Source organism: Typopeltis vanoorti, chromosome 13 (genome assembly GCF_054136105.1).
Source record: "Typopeltis vanoorti isolate ZY-2024b chromosome 13, IOZ_Tvanoo_1.0, whole genome shotgun sequence".
NCBI lineage: Eukaryota > Metazoa > Arthropoda > Arachnida > Uropygi > Thelyphonidae > Typopeltis > Typopeltis vanoorti.
In genome coordinates, this window is record NC_143561.1 from 71531891 (window position 1) to 71552847 (window position 20957).

The following is a 20957-nucleotide window of genomic DNA, read 5'->3' on the forward strand; positions in this document are numbered from 1 at the left end:
TTAGTTGTTTATTTGTGCATAATCAAATATCAGGTTGGGGAAACGTGATCTATATAAGAGAGTAGATTGCCGAATAACTTATATGTAAGAGAGTAGATCGCTGAATAACTTTTTATAGAAAAGTAGCTCGCATATTAAAAAAGGTTGAACACCACTGGTGTATAGTTAGGGGGAGAAAAATTATTTAGTACAGGTCATTCCCAACTTTACAAGTTAATTCACTGTTGTAGTTAAAGTGTTGTAAAGGCTGGTGAGAATCAGGATTCTCACTAGCCTTTACAACAATTCAGAATTGGGTTGACAACAATGTTTCATGGACAGCATGGATTTGCTAAAGGGAAGTCATGTTTTAGTAATCTGTTTACTTTTTACAATAAGGTTACAATAGCATTACAGTCATGTTTTATTTTTCCATGGTGCTGTAGGCAAAAGAATTCATATTTTTATGAATGACAATGCCACACCACATCATACATGAGCAGTGGAGCTACTCCTTGGAGACTGAGAATATTAATTGAATCAAGTGGCCAGCATGCCCCCCCCCCAGATCTCAACCCCATAGAACACATTTGAGACACAATAGGGAGGCCCATTGCTGCTCAAAATTCTGCTCCAGAAAACAAGGCCTTATTCTTGCCCTGAAGAGTGGTCAGTTTGCCTCAAGAACTCCTGAATCACTTGACACTAAGAATGGTTCAACATTGTGAGATCTGCATTGCACTTCGGGGTGGGCTTTCCATACTGAAATGTCTCTCCACATAGTTTACTGTAAGCACTGCACATTAATTCATTAACTATGTCCTTAGGAAATTTATATCTTTTGCCAAAAACGTACTGAAATTTAATTTATACAAAATTTATAACACATTTTTTGTGTAATATAATTTATGATTATGCTGGCAATAAATTTATATTCACATTTGGCTGTAGACATGAAAATATTTTCATATATACAGATAAAATGTAGTTTGTCCTTTGCTTTAAAAAGGATGCAAACTGGATGTAATCTCACAGTATTAGTGTTTTCTACATTTTGGGAAGTTTTGTGAACTATATTTATTTAAATTAGGCTAATTTTTAAGAGCAGTAGCAGATTCTAAAACCAGTATAATAATTAATTCTTCCAGTATTTCATCTCAGTTACAGAGACATTGCCAAGGAGTAGAATATGAGAGTAGTAACACACTCATAAAGCAGCACAAAACTAAATGAAACATGTGGATGAAAGACCAGAGTCCTAACTATGTGTGCATCCTCTATAGATACCCTCTGTTGACCTAGGATATAAACTGCAAGTAATCTCAAAGTATTAGTGTTTCTCATATTTTATTTATTCTTATAATTTTCTTTTTGGCTCTAGACCTCTTGCTTTTTTCTGTTCTCAGTTTGACTGAGCTCTTGCTGTTTCTGCAGCCTTTTAATCTTTCACTCTGTCTTATGAAGGACTACATTCAAGCACCTTATTTCTTTATTCAGGTCTTCTACCTTCTGAACTTTAGTATTTTCGCCAATATTTACATTTTTTTTCTGGTTTAATATCAACACTCTCTACTCGACTATCACGTAATTTGTTCTCTGCATTCACTTTGAAAACATTTGTTACACACTTGCTCATCAGTTTTGCTCTTCTAACACAAATCATTCAACATTTGTGATGAGTACACCTTACAAATTTTACACTTGACAAAATCATACAAATTTACCTCCCCTTACAGAGACGTCTTGGCTGCCATTGTTCTGCTACACATAGCTGCTATACCTATAATATATAGCTTAAGGAAATATACACATTTTCATACAACTAAATAACTCAGTCTATCTCACACACTTAGAAAACAAATAAATATAATAATTTAACTCAGTATTATTACCAAAAAAAAAAAAAGTATCTTTTCGCAGCATTACTAAGAAAACATTTTGTTGTGGGAAATAAAGCAGAACTGTGTTTGCTAGGATTAAAATTAATGAAGTTATCTGAACCCCCATTGGAGGATGGTTTGGATATCAGAATTGAGGGCTGTGGAGCCTGATGATATATAAGTTGAGATGGTTTGTGTAGTGCCAGGTTTCTTAAATGAAAGGCAGCAATGCAATTTGCTATAATTTGAGATCATTATGTACAGAATGAAAAGGGTTGGTGAGAGAACATACCTTGGTGGAACCCCAGTATTAGTTGGATAGCGAGAGGATAAGGAATGTCTACCAACACATGTAGTCTGTATTCAGTCAAAAAGCTTGCAACTGATGCAGAAGTCATGCTTATGGGATAATCCAAATGACAGGAGCTTACTTAATTGACCTTTGCACCTGACTTGGTCAAAAGCTTTGGAAATATCAGTTGTAGTCACTTGAGATTCACGAAATGTTTCCATGGTATTTGTCCAGAGGTAGGCGACTTGTGAGCCATGGAGTATATTGACTTTGCTAGCAAAGAGTAAAAGTGCATTGCGATGCTGATCGTCAAGCAGTTTGTACCTGGCTTTTAGTGTTGAAATTTTGCAGAAGCGTGTTACTTCAGTAGTGTAAGGTGCTGGTTTAGGCAGCTTGATGTGTTTTCCTAAGTTCAGGAACTTCTTTACTGAAGTGAGGAAATGTGAATGAACAGATAAAAAACTGGATGAGGTTGATGAGCAGTTTGTATGCTAAATTTTCTATCTTTGTACAGCAAGTTTGTAACCAGTGGCATCAGAATTCACACATAACTCCTTTTTTGAGTTGGTGATATCTATTTTGCAACTTCATAGCAACATTGGTTTTGTTGGTATTTGATTGTGCTTTTTTTAAATGGAAATACTTTACAGAGAAAGTTGTAAACTCTTCTTTACAAACCAAATTTGCATAAGAGATGAGATTGCCTTAGGCTTTCTCAGTTTCTGAAAGTCATTCTGTTAAAAACTTACCTTCACTGTCAGTCATATTTTGTACTAACTACTATTTGAGTAATAGCAGTTTCAACTGATTTCACCATGTTATATTGTGTGATTCACATGTGTCCTGCTGCAAAATTAAATTTTAACATTCTTTTTCAGTTTTCTCATTTATATATTTATGATACTAAGACTTCCTGTGTATGGCCCTTCACCAAAATATTGGCACCGCCATATATATATATATATATATATATATATATATGGCGGTGCCAATATTTTGGTGAAGGGCCATACACAGGAAGTCTTAGTATCATTCCTCCACGTGGACCTGCAGGAAAACGTGCCATGTGTCATAATGAGCCATGGCAAAGTTGATACTGAGCAAAGAGCTGGCAGAAAGCCATAAAATGCATCTCCCAAGATGTTATGTAGCCAACATGGGAGATTAGGCCACAAACCCTCCACTACAATGCCAAGAAGAAAAAGAAAGAAAGGCCATAAAGCCCATGGCCAGAATGGGCAAACACTGGATGTGACTAAATTCCCCCAACTATGTGATTACTCTGATTGAAACCATTTATGGAGACCAGAGCATGATGCTGTGGGGAAGCTTTCCCAAATAATAAGCAATACTGGAATAGCCCAAAGAATTCATAAATATAACAGTAATCAATACAATCCTCTTTTCCTCTATATGGAACATTTAATTGTTGAACACTTAAAGAAGAAGACCTTACCATCTTACAGCAAGAACTAAAACATATTAAATGGGACATCATAGGTTTAAGTGAAATTTGCAGGCAGGATGAACATTTAATAAAACTAAAAAAATGGAGACTACTTCTACTATTATGGGAAAACTAAAGGACAATACAGAGTTGGATTTCTAATTAAGAAAACAATTACACACATTATAGAAGAATTTAATTATACAGATGAAAGAATAATAGAAATTACACTTAAAATAAACTCCAAACTTAAAATCAGGATCATCCAGATATATGCTCCCACCTCATCCCACACCGATGAAGAGATAGAAGCATTTTATGACTCACTGTAGCACACTCTAGACAAAAAAAGAAATAGTAATCAAAACTTTACTATAGTAAGGGCAATTTTAACTCCAAAGTAGGTCATCTCATTCAGCAAATAGACACAATAGGACCATACATATATGCTACAAGCAGCAACTCAGGAATGGCTCTTACAGAATTCTCTATCAGTAACAAGCTTTATATTATGAATACATTTCTTAAGAAAGCTCTCAAAAGAAACTGGACATGGAGAAGTCCAAATGGAGAAATAAAAAATGAAATAGATTATATACTGTGTAATAATGAAGAAATATTTCAAGATACCTTAGTACTAAATCAAGTAAAAACGAGAATGACCACCAACTGATGAGTGCCAAAATTAAAATAAGCCCCAAATTGGAAAGAATGAAATGGCAAAACAACAAAAAATCAAGAAGTTTTGATTTAAAACTTATTGAAAACAAGAAGAAGGATTACGAAGAACCTTTACTGATGGCCTGAATTGGTGGGCGCCGTCATCTCGTATACAGCTCATCTGATACCAGTCAGTCAGCAATGGGGAAAGGCCTGCCGTCGGTCATTGTAGAGCTTCCTTCCACTGGGTAGCATCGTAGCTCCGAACGAGAACAGGAACAGAAAAAACGGGGGGGCTGAAACCAGCGCGAACCTGCAATTATTCTCCTTCGTCGCACCCTCTTTTGGTTACAGAAATTTCTCATGGTGCCTTCCTATTCGCCTTCGCGTTATCACATCACAATTCTTCTCCTTGAATAGTGCTCTTTTCGTAGAATGCAAGTTCGATTCGCTTTCCACGAATGCTTTCGCCTCGGGCGTTACACTATCATAGGTAACTTGCACATGACCTTTGTTAGCATTTTGACATACATTTTGCATAGAGTATATTTTAATCACTAATGCTTTTAAACAACAAAATTTCTATTTAGACAGACAAAATTATCCTCCTTATTACTTCCTTTAAGGTAGTTCAAATATGTTATCTTTTTTACAATTTGTTTTCTTCACTAATAGTCCTTTGTGTTGTTAAATCTTGAATGAATGATCCTTTTGATGAAAAGGTCCTCATTGAAGATCTAACAAAGGGTCCCCCCCCCCTTTTACAAAAAATTTTTCCTAAAAATTTTTCTCTAAGTTTTCCCTCCTTCTCTGGGAATGACTCTTCCATTTTGTCTAGGCCTTAACACGTATCTTAATAAGGGTGGGCACAAAGTTTCTTCGCAAACTGATCCTCCTCCTCCCCTCTGATGCTTCTGAGTTTGCTCATCTTTGTGGTTTATGTCCGAGGAATCCCTGTGCCTGATATATCTAGGAAGATATTCACTTGAGGAGGGTTGTCCCTTCTCCCTTTTGATGCTTCCTCTCCTGAATGCGTGTGCCTGGAGTAGGTTCTGATTTTGTTTTCCTGGTAACTTCCCCTTTCTCTTGCCCCCCCCCCCTCTTTTTCCCCAGATATTCTCCAGTGAATCTTCCAAGCAAACCAGCCTATCCGATCTGCACTTGTATAGTTTCAGTCGGTCGGAATGCACGATTATAGTTTTTCCTTGTCGTGCCCTTTCTTTAATCCTGAAATTTACCGGAGATAGCTGCTCCAGAATTTCAAAGGGTCCCGCAGCACCCCTTCCAAACTTCCCCCCTTTTTTTTCCTTCCAGAGTTCTGCTCTAATAGGACCAAGTTTCTCAGCTTCATATCCTTGTATTTTCTTATCTTGTTAGTGTATGACCTGACATGTTGGGAACACATGTTGCTAGATTCAGCTACCAGTTCGTGTGCTAATCTGTTTTCCCTGATGAGGTTATTCAGATACTTGTCTATATCTGGGAACTCAGTGCTAGCCTTGGAACTTCTGAAATCATTGGGGAATAAAGGCTGGAAACCGTAAAGCACCACCGCAGGGGCCTCCTTGGTGGCAGCATGGAGGGCAGACCTGCATGCAAAGAGGGTGTATGTGTGTGCAAGGTGAATGTTCCAGTCCGATACCCACCCCTCTGCCAGCTTGGAGAGAGTGAGTTTCAAGGTCCGGTTCATTCTTTCACATAAGCCATTCCCTTGAGGATGGTATGGGGTAGTAAATAGCTTCTTTATCCCCAGTAACTTGCAGAGTTGAATCATCACCTCAGCAGTGAAATTAGTGCCCTGGTCTGATAAGAGGGTTTGGGGTGTTCCATATCTTGAAAATATCAGCTTGAACAATTTTTTCTCTACGGTTTTAGCCATCTGATCCTTCATGGCTGTGGCTTCAGAAAACCTCGAGAACATGTCGATTATGAAAAGTATATACCTATTCCCCTTCGAGGAAGTGGCCCCACAATGTCCACAGCCTGAAAGGGATGTGGGGGGGGGGGAGGCTGGAGAGGAGCCTTGCCAGAGATGGTAGATTTCTGTTGGCATGTGGCACAAAGACACATAAGCCTCAATATCATCTCTCATTCCCTTCCACAAATACCTATCCATCACCCTCTTCCATGTTCTATGAATACCCTGATGTCTGGCTAGGTCAGAGTCAAGAAGCATGTATAGCACCCAAGGAATCATGACCTTCAGATCTAGAATTTTTTTTTCTTTCCATCTTTCCGTAAGTTTGGACAACAAAAGACCATCATTATCCATGTGTATGGTATCATAGAATACCTGATTGCACAAAAGGCTTTCCCCATTTGATATCCTTATGTGCACCCCCCACATTGGATCTAATTTCTGGGCCTCAATTATCTCTTGTCTTCCCCAGGTCTGAAGCTGGAGGCGTAGGGGCTCCTTTTCCTTATTCCCTTCTATCACTAGTATGGGGTTGATGACCTCCATAATCGCTCAGGAGTCTCTTCCGGATTCGGATCTAGAGACCTGGACAGGTAGTTGGCCACTACATTCGACTTCCCTGGAATATAGTTTATCTCGATATTGGACTCCTGCGGACCAGCGCACAACCCTTTGATTCTTGTCCTTCATACATGAGATGAAGGATAAAGGGTTGTGGTCAGATCTTAGGATGATGTGTTGCCCCAGTAGTATGTACCGAAATTTTCTAAGGCTGTACACAATTGCCAGAGTCTCTTTTTCAGTTACAGAATAGTTCCTTTCGGAGGGAGATAGCCTTCTGCTTATGAAAGCAATCGGTTTGAAAGCTTCTCCCCCTGCTTGCTCTAGTATAGCAGCAATAGTGTCCTTGGAGACATCAGCGGCAAGGAAGAATGTTTGCTCGAGCTTAGGATATGTGAGCACTGTGACATGGTCAAAGCCAGGTTCAGAGCTTGGTAAGCACTCTGCCCCCCCCCCCCCCCCCCCCAATGAAAATTTCATCCTCTTTCTTGTCAGCCTTACTATGGGTTCCATTAGCTTGGAACATTCGGGAATAAATTTCCCATTCCCAGATCCCAGATATCTCCTAACCTGTCTTACTGTGGAAAGGGACTTTGCTCTGTATGGCAGTCACATTCTCCTTGGAGGGGATTATCCCTGCTTCGTTTACCACATGTCCCAGGTATTCAACCTCCTTCAAAAAGAATTTACATTTCGAACACTTTAGATTGGCCCTGCTTAGTCTGTCCAGAACCTTCACTAAAACTTCCTTGTGTTCCCTTAAGGTGGATGAGTAAATCATCAGGTCGTCCTGGAAGAACAAAACTCCCTAACCCAACATATCAACTAGAACAGAGTTCATGAGGCTCTGAAAACTCATGGCTGAGTTCCTCGCTCCTTGAGGAAGTCAGCACAGTTGGTATTTTTGCCATTTGGTGGTAAAGGTGAAATACTTCCTGTCCTCCTTCCTGAGGGGGGATTTGGAAATAGCCAGAGTTCAGATCTAACTTCGAAAAAAATTTTGCTCCTTCCAGGCAGACCAGTAACTCCTCAATCTTGCACACAGGGAAGTCGATTGGCTTAGTAACTTTGTTGACTTGTATGTATGAACTCTGTATGAACGGGCTGTTCCAATGGGAGTTTGACCTCTCAATGATTCCCGCCTTCTTGTACTCTATCAATAACCTCTCCAAGCTATCCAGGTGTTTCAAGGGGGGGGGGGGGGTCTGATATTGTTTTACATATATTGGGGTCTCTGAAGTAACTTGCACTGCATGCTCTACCACATTTGTGCAGGGGGGGGGGAAACCAATCCCTTCTGTGAATACTTTGGGATATTGCCTGTATATATTTTGGAAAAATTCTCTGAGCTCCCTCTTTACCAGATCGGAGTCATGCAATTTCATGGCATTTTGCATAAGCCTTTCCTTCCATTCAACATGATCTTCCTCCACTTTACTCACATCAAACTGCATAGTTTCTCGCATTTTGCTCTCATCACTGAGACTGTGTTTAGGCTTGAAAGTTCTTCCACATAGAGATAGTGATTGATTTCCAAAATCACACATGAATCGATGTCTCTCTAAAAAAATCCAGGCCCAGTATAATCTGGTTGCTCAGGTCTGACAATTCAGAGAGGACTATCACTTCGTGCGTGAGGCTCACAAGGAAACAAGGCATGGATATCCTCACAATGGCCTTGGTGGTGGAAGAGAGCTCAACTCTGGCAATGCCCATGATTTTATGGGGGTGTTGTCGCTCGACTAGATTATTGGCACTCAGAGTGTCGAGCCTGCTAAACAATGAGTGAGGAATAACTGATACATGGGCTCCTGTATCTAATAGGAAGTTGCACGGAGTTTCTTCTACAAATCCCTCCATAGAGTCAGGGTTCCCCAACCTTGTATTCCTACTGGGCTCACGCTCTGCATTCTACAGAGCTTGCCTTCACCTAGCTCCTTGTTGCTCATTGGTTCATCTCGAGTCACAGTGAGGTTTTTCCTTTTTCTCCTTTTCTCCCCCCCCCCCTTTTTCCTTTTTTTTTTTCTTTGGATGGAACTCTATGTCAGACCCCTTACTTGGAGCCAACTAGTTCTCGCCTTGTTTGAGAGTCCTCTCTTGCGACTTCTCTAGCACCATTTCTCTTAAGTCAGTAGCCTGAGCCATGTCCTCTAACAGTCTCTCCCTTTCCCTGGCTGCCTTGTAGCACTCATCGAGGCTCTTACTTTTTCCATGTAGACACTCTTGTAATTCACAAGAGAGGCCCGACCGGAACTGTTGGAATGCCATCCACTCAAGATGGGTTCCTTCCTCTGGCGAGACACTCAATTCTCGGGTGAGTGTCAATATTCTTTTAGATAATTACCCACTCCTTCCCCTTTTTCTTGTATGCACTTCTACAGTTCTCCAAATGTTCGAACAATCTCTCCTCTCCTGGAGAACTCAGAAATATCTCTTTAGATTTTTTATAATTAAGGGTCCTTCTTAACATAGGCTGCGAGTTGAAAAATTCCCTTGCCCTCCCTCTTAGTTTGCCTCATATCAGCACAAAGAGCTGTGGGTCGCTCCATTGGCCAACCCTTCTAAGCTCTTCTATGTATTCGAAAAACATTCTCACATCATCCGCGTCCTCTCTGGAAAACTGAGGAAAAATCTGTTGGAGGTTTATAGTCTTAAAGAATTCCGAGTCGTTTAACTCAGAGCTCAACGGAAGAGACGTACTTTAGCTCACACTGACGTACAAAGATTAATTTTCAACGTTCTTATCCTAAAATTTCCTAATTGCTGTGCATGAGACTAAGACCAACTCACTGTGATTGATCCAATTCTTTCAAATAATGGAACAAACACATCCTGTCGGCTGCACCATTGTTACATCATTGATTTTCCTATAAACTATACTTCTATTATTCCCTTTTATGCCAACTAAGAATGAGATCTCTAATCTATCTCTCTGGGATCGTTTCCTTTTCGAACTCTGACAAAATTTGTTTGTTTAAGCTGTGCCAGTCAGAGTTCTAGGACAGAAGAATTCTTGCCTCAGAGAAACCTCCCAGAGTTCTAGAGCTACCCAATCTTGTTAAAAGTTTAAAGCGTCTATAGAAATCTTAGCTTGCAGTCATGGCCTTATTACTCTAAAATTCCCTTATCTTCCCCTTATGCATAGGTTCAAACTTTTATGAGTGGTAAAATTAGTCTCATGCTCAGGCTTATATAGCAAAACATGTTTATTAAGAATCTAATGAGTTTACAAATAAGTTTAAACATATTAAAAGCATATCACATTATCATTACTAAATCAATTGACAAACAATGAAAGACCACTCTAATTAATAAACATACAACTCATATCCTTAGGTTAAATAAATAAATACACACCATAAAATACATGTTCATAATTCCTAACTTCAATTGCCAACATAGGCCCCTCCACATTAACTAGGTCTCACAAAATCTTAAATCTTCAGACTACCAGTCCAATGGAGCTAACAAATCACTAAGCACATTGATCACTCAAATGTTCCCTAAGTAGGTTATACACATATTACTTAGGTTATATGTGTATAACCTAAGGTTATACACATAAGGTTATATGTGTATAACCTTAGGTTATACACATATAACCTAAGTAATTGTCCATCTTCCTATCCAACTAAATTCTCATTCACTCCTTTCTTCTAATGCTAATTGTTAATTGAATAAGAAATTTCTGTACGTTACCACCGCCATTTGAGGTTACCATGTCCCTTTCATCCATCCTTAGATACCTTTCTGCTTCAGTAGGTCACGTGGAGGTCACGTTGCTCATCACATATAGCCATTTTCTGCGCTCTGATGGGCAAACCTCACCTTGCTGGTCACTGTCGTTAGCCTGACCGCTTTCCAGAGGGATCCTTCTGCTGTCTCATCCTGGTAAAAACCTTTACTGATGGCCCAAATTGGTGTGACACCATCATCTCGCATACAGCTTGTCCGATACTAGTCAGTCAGCAACAGGGAAATGCCTGCCGTTGGTCATCTTAGAGCTTCCTTCCATTTGGGCAGCATCGTAGCTCCAAACGAGAATGGGGACTGAAACCCGCACAAACCCACATTTATTCTCTTTCGTTGCACCCTCTTTTGGTTACAGAAATTTCTCATGGTGCATTCCTATTCGCCTTCATGTTATCACGTCACAGTTCTTCTCCTTGACGAGTGCTCTTTTCATAGAATGCGAGTTCGATTCCCTTTTCCACGAATGCTTTCGCCTCGGGTGTTACGCTATCTTAGGTAACTTGCACATGACCTTTGTTAGCATTTTGGCATACATTTTGCATAGAATATATTTTAATCATTTTTCCAGTTCAGGGATACAGACAACACTCTTGCTTCAGACAGCTGTATAAAACAAACTACTTGATAGAATGACTTACAATTTCACATGGATGCTTATGACAGGTGTACCAACTCAGAAAAATAAAAATCTTGCCGATAGTGTTGCTATCTATGGTCAAGGCTGAGAACTTTTCAGACCACCCTCATGTATATAAATATATCTATCTATCTTTTCTCTCTCTCTGTATATATATATATATATATATATAGAAAAGATACTAACTGCAAAATGTTTGTATTTCTTCATAACAGCATGAAAGAAATTCATTTAATCTACTGTGGTTGTGTGTTAACATTATAGCTGATTCTTGGTGTTATAACATTGAAAGCATTGTTATAACAAACTGAAATTCTAAATGAAATTTACCATAGCAATCCATTCAGCATAACAGATTATTTCTGTGGTCTCTATAACTTTGTTATAATGAAAGTTGATTGACTATAATAGAAATATCAGATATTAATTGAATTTTATATTCTAATGTTATATCTTTCATTAAAGAAAATATATTTTCTTTTTAATCAGTAGGGGGAATCAAGTTGAAACTTTTACAACAGCATCAGTATTTGCTGGGATTAATCAAAGCAACCCGTGTTTTGTTTAGTCATCAAGACACTTTAAGACAAGTGCTGCTTCATCCCATCGTTCTTGAACACCAGCAATCACAAGGTGCAGGAGACGGTACTGGAAATTCTGCAGTATCAATAAGTGATGAAAGTACATTTGAAACATGTCGACCATTGTTTCTTATTCAGCAACTCATGTCAATAGCAACCCAGCCATCTCCAATAAAAACTATCTTCACCATAGAGGAAATGGAAGTAAGCATATATACTTTTTACATGACACTTATGTTTTATTATATATATATATATGATAGTTACATCCACAAAAAACTGTAAGTTGTAAGTAAACCTATAAATAACACTTTAGTATCACAGGTGAGTTTAAGTTAATTTAATCCAGAACAAGGCTCAGGAGATGAACATTGTATTTGTTCAGTCAAGTATAGTTGTATACCATTTTGTTAATGCATATGAGAAATATAATTTCTGCTCTCAAGATACCATTTAATAACTCAAAGATCTAGTTTCCACTGATAAGGCTCAATGAAGGTTGTCAGGTAACATTGAATGGGAAGTGATTCCCACTGTTATACATGTCCTGAAGGTGGTTGTGCTTCACAGGATATAAAGATCAACGTGATATAGTCAGATGCTCTCTCTCTCTCTCTCTCTGCCTTTACACAAGCAGAGAGAAAGAGAGAGAGCTGCTCTCTCTCTCTCTCCCTCTCTCTCTCTCTCTCTCTCTCTGCGTGTGTAAAATTTAGTCATGAAGATACTTCATGTGCTAACTTTTGTTTGCTTACAATAACATGAATACAGATGAAAATATGGATATAATTTCTTGTCAAATACATTGAGTCATGTTCCAATGTTCTTTTGATTGCATGAAAGAAAATTATGTGCCAAAATGTAGGTTATATTATGAGCTGTTTTTGAGTCCTCTCTTACAGCAGAACTTATTCATGTATACCACACCTTTTTATCTAATTCCCAGTTCCTATGGCATCAAAAAAAAAAAAAAAAAATTAATCAATCCTTTCCCCAGTCCTTGACATTCTCTTCAGAAAAGAGTTTAATAATGCCATCTTTATTATTCCCTATGCCTGAGGCACTTCAGAAAAATTACTCGGAATATTAAAGAAATACATATATCTAGTTGTTTAATTGAGACATGCATGTTCTTCTTCTCTTTCATCCTTAAGATGGGTATGAGTCCAATGTGGATAAGAGCCTTCTACCATTTTCTATCCAAAGCAAGCTCTTTCATATGCTAACAGCTTTGAAAGTTAAATGTGGTTCTAAGGTCTTCTTTATGGCATGTTAATCTTATTCTTACCTTGGTCTTGTACCCCTCCACAGTGCTCTCAAATAAGACAGGCCAGAAGTCTGTCTGGTTCCATATGCACAATGTAACCAAACCTCTGGAATTGATTCTTTTTAACTATGTTTAGAATTGTTGAGTTAGGGATATTCAAATGTTGCAGCGCTTGTGAATTTGTCTTATGTTCTGTCCAATGAAATCTGTTAATTTTCTGGAAATATTTCATTTTGAAAGCCAACAGTTTCATCTCTACTTTTTTTTAAGGTCCAGGTTTCTGCCCTCTACAGAGGTGATAGGTAGTATTTTACTTTCGTATTTTATTTTTAGAGTTGTAGGAATTTTGTTGTTTTCCAAATTTTATTCCAGTTATTCATCATTGATCATATGTATTAGACATACTATACTTTTTTTAATAATGGCTTCACACACACATAAGAGAATAAAAAAGGTATAATTTATTACTCCAATATATTCAATATATCATGAGCTTCTTTCAGGGAGGAGATAGCAAAACTTCCAACAACATTTAAATTCTAATACAAGAATGAGTCATACAGTATGTGTATTATATCATATGTCCAGTAGAAGGAAACACTATTAGAGTTCACAGATGTGGGAATAGATGTATAATTAATTAATTATAAATATAATAAAGAAATAAAAGTATATACAATTATAAACAATTAACAGCAATCGCTTTCCAAAACTTAGAAATAGGCATATAGTCTGTCCGATTCGTGGTAAAGGTGGTATGACTTGTCATCACTTGCCTTAGTATCCATAGCACGCTTAGTGTCCATAATGCAAAACACATCTCCTTGCAGACATGTATAATGCTATGCATTATGGGAAGGGTCACTACCCGGATTGGTTTCGACACCTTTATTGAGGTCTCACCGTTCTGAAATACTTCAAGCACAAACTTTGTTTGCTTACACTTGGATAAAGAATTAAACCAAGTATATAATTTCCTTGTATCTTTAATTTATAGGTATGACACCTTTTGGCAACTCGTATATGAAAATATGACTTCTGAATTACTTCAACCTTGGTATCACTGCTGGGTCTGGCTCCCACTGATGAGACCTCAATAAAAGTCAAAACCGGTCTGGGTAGTGATCCTTTCCATAATGAATAGCATTATACGTGTCTGAAAGGAGATGTATTATGGGATACTAAGGCAAATTATGAGAAGTCATACCACCTTTACCACAAGTTGCCCTCAGTCCTGAAAATACTTCAGGTGCAAACTTTGTTTGCTTACACTTGGATAGAGGATTAAACCGAGTATAATTTCGTGGTATCTTTAATTTATAGTATAACCAAGTGGAAAAACTTTCAACAACAATCTGTCGGATTATGATTAGGATGGTGGCATAGGACTTTACATGATTCAAGAACTAGATGATTAAATTTGAACCTACTGTAGTGTGTAGTATCTTGGTATGGTTTCAGTGAACTCTGCGTCTAGTGTTGATGACATGAGAAGCAAGACCTGAACCTTCAGAATCCAAAAATCTTATATAATTGTTAATATTAGAGATTTTTATTTAAAGGATATTATCATAATATTAATCCTACCAGCTGCACCATTGTTTATATATAGGATTTTTATTTATTTTATTTAATCTCTGTATTTCTAATAATTTTTTTTTAATTCTGAGTGTACCTATATATTTATTTATTGCACAAGGGCTTACTCTGATTGGTGCAATGACTTCTTTTTTACTATTTCTTTCAGAATCCAAATAAATCACTGACTCAAGACCAAAATACAGCATAAACACATTTAATAAAACAAAAAAATATATATATACACTTCAAACAATATTATATAACTAACCACAAATTTAATTGGATCCAAGGCCTTTTTAAAATTAAACTTACACTTAAGACTAAACACTTTGTTTTCACAATGACAAAATGTTCATAGCCAGTTCTTTCTCTTTCAAGGGGATAAACATCCTTTGTTGTTTTATAGCCAGTAAGCGAAACTAAAGATCGATAACTACGATCTATAAGTTTCATGCCGAAAAACTATCGGCAAAGGCAATTCGAAGTAAAGGTGGAGCAAGCTCCCTCACTATTCTTGATATTTTCTCATAATGTAAAACACAGCTCCTAGGAGATGTAATACTGTCATTACATTATGAGGAGGTCACTACCCAGACCGGTTTCAACCTTTTTTGAGGTCTCATCAGTGAGTAGGTAGACCAGGAAGATATCAAAGCTTAGTGAAAAGAACTTACATACCTTCCCTATACGAATGCCATAAAGGTGTAATTATATTTTAGTTAAGATAAAAAGCCAAATGGCTAGTTTTCTGGCCAGAAAACTAGCCATTTGGCTTTTTATCTTAACTTTATTCTTGACTTTATTCTTCATTTTCACAGGATCTTTTCTCATCACTCATGTAGCACACATTAATTCTTCCTAACTCAATTTTGTCTCTTTTTAGTAGAAATAATAGTTAGATCCGGCGTCCTTAATACAGATGAAACTTCCTAATCAGAGTTTTCTCGAACGTTCCTTTTGAACGTAAATAGCAAATTCTTCTTTTATTCACTAAATGCTTATTGACAGTCTTAACTCTTCCAATAAAAAAAAAACTTGCAGTTCTACGATTCCCTTTTCAGAACCTACTATAAATCTTTCAATTAGTGTTTCCTCCAATATTCCTTTTAAAACCCCTATAGCAATATTTCCCTTTTATTTATCAATACTTATTGCACTTTAAACTTAATAGTTCCATGATTCCTTTTTCGGAATATACTATTAATTTTCCTCCAACTGTCACATAAAAAACTCAAATTCCTCCGAATCTGAATATCTGCTGGTCTGTGTTCTAATTTTCTCTCGAACGCTCTATTTGTTTACTCTCCTGTTGCTTCAATACCGAACTTTTAGTCAGCTGTCAATCACACATCAAACTTCTTGGCGAGCATGTGCACTCCATGAAAGTGGCAAGCGAGAAACTAAATACAATGGCTGACACGTAGATTACGTTAGCGACAAAAGAATGTCTTCATAAAACACAGCTTAATATTTTAAACTATGATAAAATTTCTGTAAGTAATACAAATATCCAAATCTGATAAGTACATAAATTTCTTAAATGCTTTACATATCACTTTGACAAAACAATTTCAATAACGGTCACATTGCAAAGTGCCGACAGTGCGTGTTATGAAACTAAAACTAATAAACATTCTAACATAAACAATTCATAAAAATATTCCTTATTTTAAATTATGATTATTTTTACATAATCTTGATGTTTTTTGATTCTAATAGTAGCAACTAGGCCAGTCTGTCAAAAGTAGCAAAGATGAAAGGAACAGGGTATTTGATAAATACCAGGCAAGGATAAAGGTGACAATGTATCTTTGATACATGGTAAGAAAGAAGACAACTATTGGGTTGGTTTGAAGGTGGTGTTCAAATTATATCTCTGAGAGGTCCTTGCTATTTGTTCAAATGTTCCTTTAAGATAGGGTAGGGTATGTTGATCCTTTTAACATCAGATTGCAATCTGGAAGAGAGATGATAATTGTCAAATATTTTCTGTATCAAGGTCTTGTTGTATCCATTAAGTAATAGACTAAGTTTTATTTCATTTAATTTTTCTAATAGAAGAGACTCAGAAGAACAAATTGCACATGCTCTTTGTTTAAGCTTTTGATAATACCTTTTTTTTTTTTCATTTTTTATGTAAAGGATGATGATGTGAAGATGCATTGATATATCAGCCTGTAAAGAATGGGTTTCTGTAAACAGAAAATTCAGTATTACTAGCAGAGTTACGATGTATTAAAGTACCAAAAAAGGGAAGATTTTTGTTAGATTCTTGTTAACTAGTGAACCTGATGCGAGTATATAAGGAGTTAATTTTATCCAGAAACTGAAGTAGTTCTGTTTCAGAGTGAGATCAGATTGCAATCCACAAAATGTAGCAAAATGAAATGTCAAGAGAAATGGTGTTAGAAATGCTCTACAAAATAATCAGCCAAAGCAGGATATAGAACTACCCATCGTAGTACTTCAGTCTGCTGAAATAACATATTATGCTAGTTCATAATAATATAAGTAAAATAGCTGGCATTGATAGTAAACTTGAACAAATTAACAATGTCAATAGGGAAATCTACTTGCTAAAAACTGTAGAGTTTCGTGAAGTGCTATGTTTGTAAATTGTGAAACTACATGAAAGGAAACCATCATTTCAAACTCTTGAAGATGGAGATCTTTAATATTTTCTTTGAAGTGAAAACTGTTTTTTATGTAAGAGGTGGTTTTCCCTGTAAAACTTCGTAGAAGTCTTGAAAGATATTTTGCCAAATAATAAATAGGAGATCCTATGCAATCAACTATTGGACATATTGGATAACCAGATTTCTGTACCTTAGGAAGGCCATAAATATGTTAAGAATGATGAATCCTCAACTTTTCAATAGTATTAGTAATAGTATTGGTATATAAGGATCTGTGTCAATTGTAAGTGGATCTATCACGCAGCAAAACATTAAGTTTGCAATTGTATTCAGTGGTATCCATGAGTACAGTGGCATTTCCTTTGTCTGACTTTGTTATCACAATGCTATGTTGTCATAAAGAACATAGAGCTTAATTCAGGCAAAGAAATATTCAGAGGAGGTTTAACTTTATACCTTTTATTCTCTTTTTGATTCATTTAATATATTGTAACTCTGCTGGTAATATTGAATTTTCTGTTTACAGGAAGCCATCCTTTACAGGCAGATATGTCCACACATCTTCACGTCATCATTCTTAACAAAAAAAAAAAAAAAATAGGTATTATTAAAAGCCTTGTGCACAGAGCATGCACAATTTGTTTTTCTGAGTCTCTTCTATTAGAAGAATTAAAAAAAAATAAAACTTAGTCTATTACTTAATGGATACAGCAAGACCTTGAAAGATGATAATTATCACCCCTCTTCCCAGTTGCAATCTGATTTTAAAAGGATCAACATACCCTATCTTAAAGGAACATCTGAACAAAAAGCAAGGACCTTGAAACCAGCCCGGAAATTGTCATCTTTCTTACCATCTATCAAGATACATTATCACCTTTATCCTAGATGCTTTCTAGGTTTATGCTTTCCAACATTTCTCATTTTGAAAACCAGCTTGAACAACTTACAATAAGAAATAGCAATAGCCTTTAGAACCAAACTAAAATCATGTATATGCAGAAATACAGATAATGAAAGCATGTATAAAAAGAGTTACTTGTATAAGACTTTGTTGAGACCACATATGGACTGAACGAAGCCTTATATAAGTAAATCTTTTTATACATGCTTTCATTATTTACTTTTTTGCATATATATGATGATTTCAATTTGGTTCTAAAGGGTTTTTTTTTTATGTTGGGCCCATACACAGGAGGTTGATTGGTCAACCTATAGTACATTAGTACTATTATGGATGGTGGGTTGGGAAAGGAGGAATTTGTTTACATTTGATTTGAATGACTTTAAATTGTATTTGTTGGGAAACACAGCAGGTGGGAGACTTCCACAGTGCAGCAGTTGCATGGATGAAGGAAGAGGAAAAGAAATTTTTTCTGTTTGTTTCTAGTTGTACTGTGAGGAGATATTGTACAGCAGCTGCATGTGTTCCAATGAGCTTAGTACTGAGCGGGGGAATTATTGATGTTATTTCGGATGAGCATTTCCCATGGAAATATTTGTAGCATATACTTACTGCAGAGACCAAACATCTGTGTGAAAGTTGGGGGAGAGAGTTAGTAAGGGATGGATCATTGATAAGTCTAATTGCCCTCCTCTGTATTGAGTTGAGCATTTTGAGAGAGCTTTTAGGGGCCCCACCCCATATATGGGACCAGTATTCAATAGTTGGGCGGATTTGTGACTTGTATAATTGTTGAGTTATAGCTGTTCAGGGGTGAAGTAACGTCTTGAGCGGAAGAGAAATCCTAGTTTTTTTGAGGCTGAGGATGCAATGTTTGAGATATGTTTGTGCCAGGAGAGGTTTGATGTGAGGGTGATTCCGAGGAGCGAGATCTCGGGCTGTCTGGAAATTTGGGTATCGTCGAAAAGGATACTGGGAAAAAGTTATTCTTTTTTATGGGAAATAGTACAGAACTGGGTTTTGTTGGCATTGAAATTTATGAGGTTATCCGAACCCCATTGTAGGATGGCTTGGAAATCGGAGTTGAGGGTGTTGGTGGTTAATGTTCTGTAGGATGAGGTGAGTTGTGTAGGGTAAGGCTTATCAAATGCAAGCGAGGAGTGTAGTGTGCTGTCATCTGCAAAACTGTTTATTGGGTTGGAGGTCAATTGCAGTAGGTCGTTGGTCAAAGGCTTTGGAGATATCTAGGGCAGCCACTTGAGATTTGACAAACCTCTCCATAGCATTTGTCCAGAGATGGGTGATGTATGGGAGTAGATCTCCTGTTGATCAGCAGTGGCAGAATCCATACTGCCTGTCGTTTATTTGGTGAGTGTCTTCAAGATAGTGTTGGAGGTGGGAATTGATGATTTTTTCCATTACCTTTGACAGGACTGAGGTAAGCGAGATAGGGCGGTAATTGGATGGCAATGACTTGTCACCCTTCTTGGGAATGGGCTGAATATAGGCCAATTTCCAGTTTGTGGGATAGATTCCAGTGGAGTAGGAGAGTATATATAGGTGACATAGGATGGGGTCAGTTCGGGAGCACAATTTTTCAGAACAATTGGGGGAATGCCATCGGGGCCAGGAGACTTTTTTGTGTCTAATTGGGACAGTATTTTTCTGATTTCATCCTGGCAAAAGGATATAGGGGGCATTGTATGTTGGGTGTCTGGAATGGTTGGGGGACATTTTACATCGTCAGTTATGCATGAATTTGAAGCAAGGTATGATGCCAGAAGATTGGCTTTTTCTGTGGGTGATGAGGCAGTAGAACCATCAGGGTGTGATAGGGGGTGGGAATAGTGTTGGACAGAAGTTACGACCAATTGCTTTGGCAAAAGACCAAAAGGCTCAGCTGCCGTTTCGACAGGCTGCTAGTTTTCTGCTTTTTGCTCTTTCGAATTCTGTTTTGGAAGCATTGATTGTTTTTTTGCATCTATTACGGGCTTCGGTGTAAGCTGTGAAGGAGGATGAGGTTCTTGATTTCAGCCAGTTGTGGTATGTCTGGTGTTTCATCTCTACAGCCTTGGCACATCTTTTGTAGAACCAGGGTTTCGTTAGGGAATGACAGTTCAGAGTGTTGTGTGGAATGTACATATTCATGCCAGTGAGGATTACTTTGATAATAAGCTCGGTGCATATGTTTGGGTTGGAAGGCCAGAAGCAATAGTCCAACCATAGGAATGTGGCATAGAAGTTGCGAAGGCTGTCCCACTTGGCACTGTTATAGTGCCAAACTACTCTTGTATTGGAGTATCTGTGTGAACGTTGCATGGGGGAGGAGATGAGCACTAGGTTGTGGTCAGAATTGCCCAGGGGGGCTCACTACTTTCACTGTGTATTTGGAGGGGTCATTGGTGAGGAAGAGATCTAGGGTGTTTGAGGAGTGGTTTGGGTTGTCTGGTATTCTGGTTGGCATCTGGACAAGTTGTGTAAGGTCGTTGGTGATGGAAAGTGTTTCTGCATCTCTGCCTGCAAGATCTGTACAACTGGAGGAGGAAAGCCAGCTAGTGTTGTGGACGTTAAAATCTCCTAGAAGGATGATTTCGCTGTTGGGAAAGTGGGATTGGATAAAGTCGACTTTTAGGGAGAGGAAATTAAAGAGCTCAGGATAGTTGGTTGCATTGGGGGAGCGATAGAGGTAGCAGATGAATTGAACTGAGTGGGGAAGGGATATTTTCATCCAAAGAAGGTCAAAGTCGGGTGATTCTAGGTTAGGTTCTCTCTGGCAAGGTGTTTGAGCGGATGTATGCGCAGACACCACCCTTGGGGTGAAAGTTGTTGAAGAGTGAGTAGTTTGGGAGGTTGAGATAAGTGGT

At 37.7% G+C, this 20957-nt stretch overlaps 1 protein-coding gene across 1 annotated transcript in view; it reads left to right on the forward strand.

Moving 5' to 3' along the window:
- Nucleotides 1-20957, forward strand: part of LOC150100278 (putative HERC2-like protein 3) — a 136117-nt gene that overhangs the window by 96634 nt on the left and 18526 nt on the right. The window contains exon 12 of the mRNA XM_090402624.1: nt 11617-11912. Coding sequence (XP_090258750.1) covers nt 11617-11912 — 296 coding nt within the window. The remainder of the gene's footprint in view (nt 1-11616; nt 11913-20957) is intronic.